We start from the raw sequence: 9,950 nt of genomic DNA, 5'->3' as shown, positions 1-9,950 counted from the left end.
TGAAATCATTTGTGCAGCACCCCTTCGAAATAGTTGCAGTCTATACACAGCTTCCAATGCTTCTTGAGGTCTTGGAAACAGTTGGAAAACGCTTCTTTCGGGAGGGCTGTCAGCTCCTTTGTCGTGGCATCTTGAATGGCCTCCACGCTCCCCATCCAGCGACCTTTTAAGGCTCTCTTCACACGAGGAAACAGGAAAAAATTGCATGGTCAGGCAAGTATGGCGGATGGGGAAGTACAGTAATGCTGTGCTTGGCGAGAAATTTGTCATGCTGAGAGCAGTGTGCGGCCTTGCGTTATCATGGAGAAGGCTACATTGTCCATATGTCCATAAGTCAGGGCGATGGCGTCGCAGTGCATCACGCATATGTTGGAGCATGAGGATATAAAACTCCTGATTCACCATCTGCCCTTGTGGGACGAACTCGTGGTGTACGACACCTCTGGCATCGAAAAAAACTATCAGCATCGTCCTTGTTATGGTCTTCTGTTGCCGCACCTTTCTTGACGCCGGAGAGCTTTTAGACCGCCATTCGATGCTCTGCCTCTTTGTTTGAGGATCATATTTAAAACACCATATTTTGTCTTCAGCAATGATGCTATCGACAAATGCAGCATCCTTCTCTGTCTCGGAAAGCAATTCAGCGCTCACTGATGCCCGCGTGTCCTTCTGGTCCTCTGTGAGGGAGTGCAGCACAAGTCTGGCATTCAGCTTTCGTTTCCCCAAGGTCTCATGCAAAATTTGGTGGCATGTTGTCTTACTAATGTTGAGAGCATCTCATAGCATGCAGACTGTAATGGTGTAGTCTTGCTGTACGATCTCCCTGATCCGAGCCACATTGTTTTCATTCCGGGAGGTTGCAGGGCGCCCCTGCCTTGTGTCATCTACTGACGTTCTCCTTGAAACGAACCTCTTGCGCCACTAGAAAGCTTGCGTCTTGTTGCCATAATCGTCGCAAAGGAGCTCATACGTCTGTGTGGCTGCCTTGCCAAGCTTCACACAGAATTTTACGTTTACACGCTGTTCGAGGTGGACGTCCATCTCTCCACATTCACTCACAGTAGAATGCGCAGACGACTAGTGACAACGTATTTTCTACATGTAGCGCCATCTAGCGGCTGCCACAGCAATGAACATAAATAGCTCAGGTTCGCCCGAAAAGATGGCGCTACACATATGCACCAACATTTGTTTTGGGGAATCATTTCTAGAGAGGAAAATAAATCGGTCTGGAAACTTTACGGACAAAGGTTGCAGAAAAGCTAAATCCCTCTAATGCAAGGAAGCATGAGGTAATGTAATATGAAGTATGAGGTGTGATTTGAGCTTGCGCACCCAAAGGCCTGGCTAAGTGAGGAAGTAATATGACATGAAATGTGAGGTACGGTAGCATGCATGAAGTAATTCTCCCAAGGTCTGGTAATTGAGCAAGCAACGAGGTTGTACGATGTTAGCACGAGGTGAGATGAGTCAAGGGCACCGCAACACGCGTAGCTGCTTTTAAAGATCAAAAAGGCAAACTGTATTGGTACAGTATACAAAATGCATCAGCAACATCACTGCACCACAAGTCCCAATCCTACCAAGTGTTCCTTTTTTTTCTCCACAATTTTTTTCTCAACACGGCACACGGATATATTTATATCACAAATATCCATGTATTCTTACTTGTGGGCATTCTAAGTAGCCCAAAAGCAAGGAGAGAAATGGAAAAAAAGGAAGTAATGAAGTACTGAAAAAACAAGGATTTGTGGAAGAAATAAAAAAAAATGTCGAGAATGAAGAAACGGATGCAGTTGCTGCACAAGTGTAGTTTTTTTGCACTACTCGCATAACCGCGCCAGCTATCGACAGAAGCTTGAAAAAGCACAACTTGTAGTTATTAGTAAAATAACACAATCTCTTCATTTCACTCTTCTTCTTTTTTTTTTACACTCTCAAGCAAACATGCTGCTTCATCCAGCAGAAAAAGATGTTTTCAAGGACAACCTATGAGGTGATATGGAAGAACTTCACGCGTATCGTATCGTGAGAAAAGTGTGACAAGCAGTATTCATATTTGGTTTCTTCAAATTTGGCTGCAGGTGTACCTATGTATGCCAAGCATAGAGCATCCTTTTATGTATATTATATGCGTATATATATATATATATTTATGTATATATATATAATGTATGGGGTTACAGTCTGCCATTTGCATGCGTTTCTTTAGATAATGATACTGGGTCAGCAATTTTTTTTTTCTTTTTGCTTTGCAGAGTTCAATGCATGTTTGGGGAGTTTTCTATGGCTAGAAGCAGTCTTTGTTTCCTTCGTATTCATGTCATTGTTAAAATTTCTTTCAATTAAATTCTCTGCTATTTTAGAACTTGTATACTCCTGTGTGTCTTGATGTCTTTTTTTTTTTTTTTAATCCTACGGGGAACAACTCTCGGTTTTCATTTTCGTGGTGTGGATGCAAGAGCAATAAAAAGGCTTGCTCGCTGCATTCTCCTGCAGGCCTTGGGGTACAGCAGATTGCTTTGATTATTTCCTTCAGCAAAGTGGATCATTTCTGAGATCATACCCTGCCGATGAAGAAGATGCTACCAATAAAGAAAAAAAAAAGAAAACTGGGCAACCATACACCTCATGTAATTAACAATCTTTTCCCATTCCCTCGTAACATTGGAGTTTATAGCAACAGTAGCTGTAGAAGTGTAAATAGTGGTAGTAATACTATAGCAGTATGTTGGGAAGTGTGAAGTCTCGTTAAAAAAAGAAAAAAAAGGAAAAAAAAAGAAAGGAAGTCTTCATACATGTCCATTGAAATGTAGAAATACAGCAAAAAGCACTAAAATGAAAGAAAAAGGGAACCCTCTCAGTCCTGTATTTTTGCAACCAAAGGACATCGTCCTTTCACTCTACCAGAATAGTTTTACTTTGTGAACTAGGCAACAACAGCAGCAGCAACAAACAAAGAGGGAACAGTTAGCACTGGAGTTACCTTGTCTTGCATTACAGTGTTGCAACTTCAAACCAGAGCTTTGAAGCCAAGGATTTATTTAACAGGCAAGCCTATGCATGCAGCGAAATCCATATTAGCATCAGACTGCTGCAATGAGAGCATTATCTACAGAAGTGAAAAACTTGAAGGCATGATTTCATGCTGTAAGAAATGGCTTGAAACTAGTATTTATCTTTTTTTTTCCATTTTGATTCGGTGGAGGAGATTAAAGAAGAAAATGAACAAAAATTAACTAAGAGCAGATATAGTCATTTCTCTTGTCGGTAGTAGTAGTAGCAGTAATAGTAGTTGTAGTAGTAGTAGTAGTCGTCGTCGTCTCGTGTGGCAATAGAAAACAGCAACCACATGTGAAAAGCGAAACAAAGCACAGCATTGATAGGAAAAAGAGTTTGCAAGAACCAACAACCTTTTTTTTTCTCTCTCTCCTCACATTTGCATCACGCAACAGCACTTGTCAACAGAACAAGAAAAAAACGCGCTGCAGCGATGTCTTCGTAGAACAGCCGTCATGTGTAACAACGCCTAAATGAATAAAGAAAACAGGAATGGCAGATAAGAACAGCATTATGTGTTATGTGTGTGTGTGTGTGTATTATATATATATATATATATATATATATTTATATATGTATATATAGTATTTCACAAGATGATGTGATCAACAATGAGTGATGACACTTGCCAGCCCATGCACACACGCGGTTCCATCAGGTTAGTACATGGACAGTTCTTTTTCCTAGGCATCCTATAGAAACAGCACAAGATACAGACAGACGTATGCACAGAGCATAACAGGCACTTTCCCTCGAGACTTGAGAGAAGCTTGAAAAGTAAAACTTGCTTCCGTCCCTCCCGTTTTTTTTTTTTGTAAAGAAGAAACAAAAACTGAGAAAGCGCGTCTATCAAATGAGCTGAAAGGAGGAAAACAATAGAATGCTGAAACAAAGGGGGAGAATCATTTACAAAGTCAACAGAAGGCCAACAAGTAGAGAGAGAGAGAGAGAGAATACCATGCTTGGAAAGTTCTGATTTGCACATATGTATAGTATTTATATATCTATTGTATCTGAGCATATTTTGCTGCAGAAAACAGCTCTCACTTCTTCACCCTCTCTCTCTTCCGGAGCTTTGTTTTCTTGTGTTTATTTTTTCCCTCCCTCACGCACCTACCTGTGTGTGTGTTTTCCTTTTTCCACAAAAAGGAAAAGACAAAAAAAAAAAACACTGCCGGGCGTTGTCTTTCTTCTTTGTTCAGTGGCCGGGCAAAGAGCGAGAACCTCGCCAGTACCCGCGCTTGTGTTTCTTTGTTTCTACTTTGGGGGTTGGGGGGGGGGGAGCGCGTGGGCAAGAGAGCATGTGGGGTGGTGTGAGGAGGGGCCCGAGCGAGAAGTAAAAGGGAGCAGTGACACCACATCGGCGTCACACCCTCCTCCTATCATCGCACGTCCCTCCTTTTTTTTTTTTCTCCTTTGTACGGTTCCTTCTGCACCTCTGGTCGGCCACCGCAGAGCTAAGAGAGCGCACCACAGAGTCTCTCTGCTCTCCCCACTGTGAGTCATTTCCCGCACAGTCACAACAACGATGGCAGCAGCAACAAACACTCTCCCTTCTCGCTGTGACCTCGGCGGGAATCGTCCGCATCGTCGTTCTCTGGCGCCACTGTGTCTGCTCCTTGCTGTAGTGCCATGGTAGCGCCGCTTGGCGTAGTCGCCTCGCGGCTGCGTGTCTCTTTGTCAGCCAAAACTGTCCATGGAGGCAAGCGAGTTTCCTTGCGAAGAAGAGGAGGCGGCCGCTGCGACATTGACCAGCGACGACGGCGGGAACAGCTTGTACCAGCCAATGGTCATGTTGGCCAGGTTCAGCTCGTCGAGCACTATTTGAGCCACACCCATAAACACCTTCTTCTCCATGCGCCCGTATTCACCCCAAACCGTCACCTGCATGGCACAAGACGGCAGGATGGGAAGGGAAGAGTGGTTGGGAACAGCTGTGAGACCAAGCCAAGAGGTGGCATGAAAAAGTGTGGTCACGCCTGTGAAGAACAATGCTACAAAGTATGAATGTGGACGTGAAATCTAGGTCTAATCACTAAAAAGGGGCTGCCAGTGCAAGATTCTGGCCACTGCAAATGCTGAGTTCACCTATCACCAGTACATGTGCCCAAGGCTGCCGAATACACTGCTTACTTAAATACTCTGCTTACTAGATACACTGCTTGCTTAAATACACTGTTTACTTCAGCAAGTTGACTCAAGAGACATACCTATGGTCACGTCTACATTTTACTTTGAAGCAATTTTGATGCGCGTGCTGGGACACTACAACTCTAAAAATGATTACAGTTCACTGCCTTTGGGTATTCTCTGAGCGTCTCCAGTCCACCAGAACACATAGCATCCGTAATTTAGCATAGGCCAAGACCTAACCTGCTGTTCTATTGACTTAGCTCTGACCAAAACTTTTTTATTTAGTTTAGCACATTTTAGGATCTCCTGCTTTCTTGAAGAACAATATTGCAGTGAAGAACAGTTATATGAAAGGGTTAAGGCAGACAACGGAACGCATCACCACTCTTGATGTGGGTTCAGAAGCACAAGTGAAAAAAATCTTCCACCATCAGCCTCTCTGTGCTACTGTTGTGAAGCTGTGGCAAGCCAGCATCCCTGCACAGATACTGCACTCCGATGGGGGCTGGTAAAAGAAAAATATGTAGCATCATAGATACTGCGTAGTGCTATAATTTATATATTTTTTGATATCCTGTACTATTAACCAAGTGGAAAGGGGTAGCCATTGCTAGTAAACAGCGACATCAGCTCCTGTTTATTTCTATCTTAATAAGAAAATGGGTAGGAGGGGGGTGCTTAAATGAGATGACGTAATGACATACAAGATATAGAAGTATTTTAGAAATAATTCTTGGTGGGCTAGCAGTGATTTGGTATTACACTGACATCAATTCATTGCACGCGGTGTTTTGAGTGTGCCAGTCTGATGACTATAGTTCCTACATCTTTTCTTGTACTAATGTCTTGTTTGAAGCTTTCTGCAATGCACATGCAAATTGGTTCAGTGTTCGAATGCCTCATTGGTATCCTTTAAGCGATGACTATACGCAGAGTGAAAAAAAAACAACTATATAGTGGAAATGGCACTTTGCAATGAAGAAGAGGAAGCATACAGGATGTTATTTTTTTTAGTTGCAACAAATTTTTAAAATGGGAAAAATATAAGTCACGGAAACATTATGTTTACCATTTGAGCGTACGGATAGGCAGCCTCTAGATGCAGAGCAATTTCCACAATTATGTGCATAATTAGCAAAGTTACGGTAATTAACTGTCTAATTATCAACAATAGGCGGCTACAGCAAATGAGTACTTTGGGGCCCGTCCTTGACACTACCTATCCTAATGATTAAATTTTTAATAGCAGATTTCATGTGGGAGCTACATGAACAATTAGTTCCCCTTGACAGGCCACTTGAAACCGGAACTGGGTGGAAAAAGGGCATCCGTGTTGTCGATGTCGCCGCCCGCTGCCTTTCGTCAGGTCTCCGAGGTCACCACTGTTCCGGCCCGCGAACATCTTGTGTTATCCCTTTGCTATCTGCGGTGTTGGCCTAGTGCTTCAATGCCAACAGTCCGACAAACTTACTTCATCATTCCTTTGGGCACCACGTGTCCGCTTCTGCCGACGAAATGCTGTTTTAGAGTCCCAAAAAAATGGTGAAGTAAATTTGGTGGCCCGCCGGCATTGAAGCGCTAGGAAAACCTATTTTTCTCACTTTAAAAATTTGGTGCAGCTAAAAAAAAAACACCCTGTATAGTTAACACCTGTTTAAACTTGTACCTTCCAGACGCTGTAGCAAACCTTGACTCTAGGTACAATCATTTTGGCACGAGAAAATTCCATTCATAACTTAAGAGGCCAGATTATACAGTAATTACTGAACTAAATCAGTGTTCGACCCTGCACTGTACTCTATTTTAAAACCGACCGCTTGTACAACCTTGCGAGAGGTGGGAGCAGTTGCAAAAGTTCTTACCTGAAGCACACAACCTCGGTAATCTTCATTAAATATTAGCACCTGCTGGTAAAGTGGATCTAGAGTTCGTCGAGCTGTTGCCGTTTTTGCCTTTGCTATGCATTTTCTGCCGTTGATGAGGTACACCTTGACATAAGGTGCTGCAAAGAAGACAAAGTCAAATGGAGTTCATCAGCCAAACGTTCACCAGAGATTAAAGCACAGTCTGCAGGTAGCTATTTCGAAAATTAAGGTTCAGAGTACTTCACAGATTGCGCAAAAAGTTTAAAGCACGTAAGAATTCTTTAAAAGCCTGTGCAATAAATATCCACAACAGCTGTTCATGTTTTATTAGCCCTGTGTAACCCTTGGATGCTTTATTACCACTGATATATTGGTCGTATGCTTACTCAGTTAGTGTATCATTCTTAATTTGGCTGCTTTTACTGGATTTAATTTCAAAAGCTGGTTGCTCAATCGAGTTTGTAATATCTATTATATCTGTAATATTTCCTGAAAACTAGTCTTGTACATACATACTTCCAGCGACTGTACTAATTTAGGTACAGCAATGTCAGTTTTGTGTGGGTAACAAGAAGTTGCACCACAATTTCAAGCTGTTACAGATACAAAATTTCATATTGTATCGAGCCACAGTATACTGCTTTCTGACAGCCAAACACCTTTATAACGAAGTACTTGGGACTTCCGAAATCTTTCATCATGCAGGTCACATTGTTGCACAGATACTGCACACTGCACTGCTCACAATTCGGGATTCTAAACATGTTCAACTAGACAAAAACAGATAATCAAACAGATATTCAAAAACACATATTCAAGAGAGAATTGGGGAAATAAGTTGCTAACTTTTTTGGGGGGGGGTGGGGTGCACTTCATCGGACGGAATGTGCAACTGCAACCGACCTTAACTGAACTGAGGTTCAAGGCATACTCCCCAGCAAAAAGTGGAAGTATATGCTAGGTAAAGCTGCAGGTCATCGAATGCCACTATTCCTTCCCTTGCCATAAGAATTCTTGGTTTGCTTACAGGCTCTTCATCACTGCTGCCTTCGTTGACATTTGCGTCCTTTCTGCCCTAGATGGCACTGAATACCTTGTCGCTCGTAAGTTACGATTACATCATCACATCTTCATTTAACAGCAACATATTCTTCAGCTGTTGCCTCTGCTGCTGTGTTACAACAAGCAGTGCATGAGTTGAGTGATTCCTGGAGCAGTGCAGCAAGGTTTAACACTCGCTGACATCAATTGGTACGCTTTTAAGTGTGTCATTAGCACTGCTGCTAGTGCTAGCAGTGTCCTTGTATATGCTATCAGAGAGACACTACGCTAGCACAGAGCACAGCTCAGTGGCGTTGGCAGAGGACAGCGGTGGCACCGCTACGTGACATTTTATGTCAATCGGGGCTAGAGTGCCTCGATACAGAGTTCCAATGGGGACGGCTAAATTATTCCGTTGTGCAGGCAAATTAGTTGTAGTGGCCTTTGTTGTAAAGGGGCTCACAATAAATATGATAGGTAGGAATTAGACCGGGAAATGATTAATCCTTCGTCGTACGGATCATTTCGTTGTAGGGGCATTCAGTTGTACCTGCTTGCTCATGTTTCCTGCCTCCTAAGAGACTAATGAATTTGGCCCCCCATTCGCAACACTTCCCTAGCTTGGGTAAGAGTGTTTCTTCATTGACCAGGGTTTGAGCATTTGCCACCCATGATGGTGATTACTGTAATAACCTCTGTCACCTCGAGGATGGGCAGCACTGGGATATCTAAGTGACGTTATGTGAATGATGGATGAGAACCTCAGATAAATTAGCATTTCTATGTGGCAAAAGGATGCAGTTTTCACAGCAGGAAGACTATCATTGAGACAAGCGTGCGCTATACTGGTTAAAGCCCCTAGCTTTAACGCGTCTCTGAAGCTTGAGATTACGTGACTTTGTGCAATAAGCGCACGATGACAGAACGCACACAAAACCACAGTAGATATCTGCTCTCTAGCAATTGTACCCCGCTGCAATTTAACTCCAAGATAAGGCACGCAGCGGCGGCTGCGCTGCAGGTGGAGCTCACCAGTCTCACTTCTCCCCCACTTACGAGTTATTACTCCTTCCCCTTATCGCATCTTTGGTATAACACAGCACTCATAATGCACTAGTAAATGAACGAACGTTAACTGGTAAACTAATGAAACCAAGGTGAACGTTCACTAATTCACAAGCAGGTAGCTTCGAGCACGCGCAGGTGGTTCATATGAAACAGATGCTGTGCCAAGAACGTTAGTCGAACAATGGTGATGACCGTCATGTGCAGTGCCTCGGGGAAATGCATGCAGCAGTAAGACAATACCTGCTTTCCTGTTTTTGCTCATGCCATATCAACCGATTAATTGCAATTAAATCATTCATTGAAAAATTGGAGAGTTAGAATTGCTTCACACAAGGCACTACTAGTAATAACATCACCTCCAGCGCTTGTCGATGGACGCCGCAGTACTACAGTTGACCTTCTCAGGTGGGGGCTGAGCCCCCTTCTCAAGAAATGGAGAAGGGGCCAGGCCCCCCAAATGATAAAGAAAAGTACAATTTTGTCATGTTCATTACAGTGTTATTTTGAGTGCATATGGTCTAACATTTATGGACTATTTGTTGACAGAAAGACGTAAAGTAATAATTTTTGTAGTGCTTAACACAGCAACCCTTCCTCTCCCTTCCCCCTATGAGTAAGCAATCACCGTCTCCCATTTTGTGCTCGAGTTGCAGAAATCTGCGTTTGCTTGCTGGCTAAGGTCACCAGGGGTGCACATAGGCGAACCTCATTATAATGAAGTTGCGTCTCGCGCGAAGATACCTCCGTTATATCCTATATTCGTTATAAGTATGTATTCGTTAC

General features: G+C 43.0%; 1 protein-coding gene across 4 annotated transcripts in view; it reads right to left on the bottom strand.

Annotated features, from left to right (window-relative positions):
* Window positions 1-1,495: 1,495 nt before the first annotated feature.
* Window positions 1,496-9,950, bottom strand: part of Rim (Rab3 interacting molecule) — a 176,618-nt gene continuing 168,163 nt past the window's right edge. For all 4 annotated transcript variants that reach the window (XM_065440232.2, XM_065440231.2, XM_065440233.2 and 1 more), the window contains 2 exons: window positions 7,056-7,195; window positions 1,496-4,944 (listed from right to left, as the gene is read on the bottom strand). In XM_065440232.2, the coding sequence (XP_065296304.2) occupies window positions 4,741-4,944; window positions 7,056-7,195 (344 nt within the window). In that variant the 3' untranslated portion in view covers window positions 1,496-4,740. The remainder of the gene's footprint in view (window positions 4,945-7,055; window positions 7,196-9,950) is intronic.

This window comes from Dermacentor albipictus, chromosome 3, assembly GCF_038994185.2.
Source record: "Dermacentor albipictus isolate Rhodes 1998 colony chromosome 3, USDA_Dalb.pri_finalv2, whole genome shotgun sequence".
NCBI classification, from domain to species: Eukaryota; Metazoa; Arthropoda; class Arachnida; order Ixodida; family Ixodidae; genus Dermacentor; species Dermacentor albipictus.
This window is presented reverse-complemented; position numbering and strand designations above follow the sequence as displayed.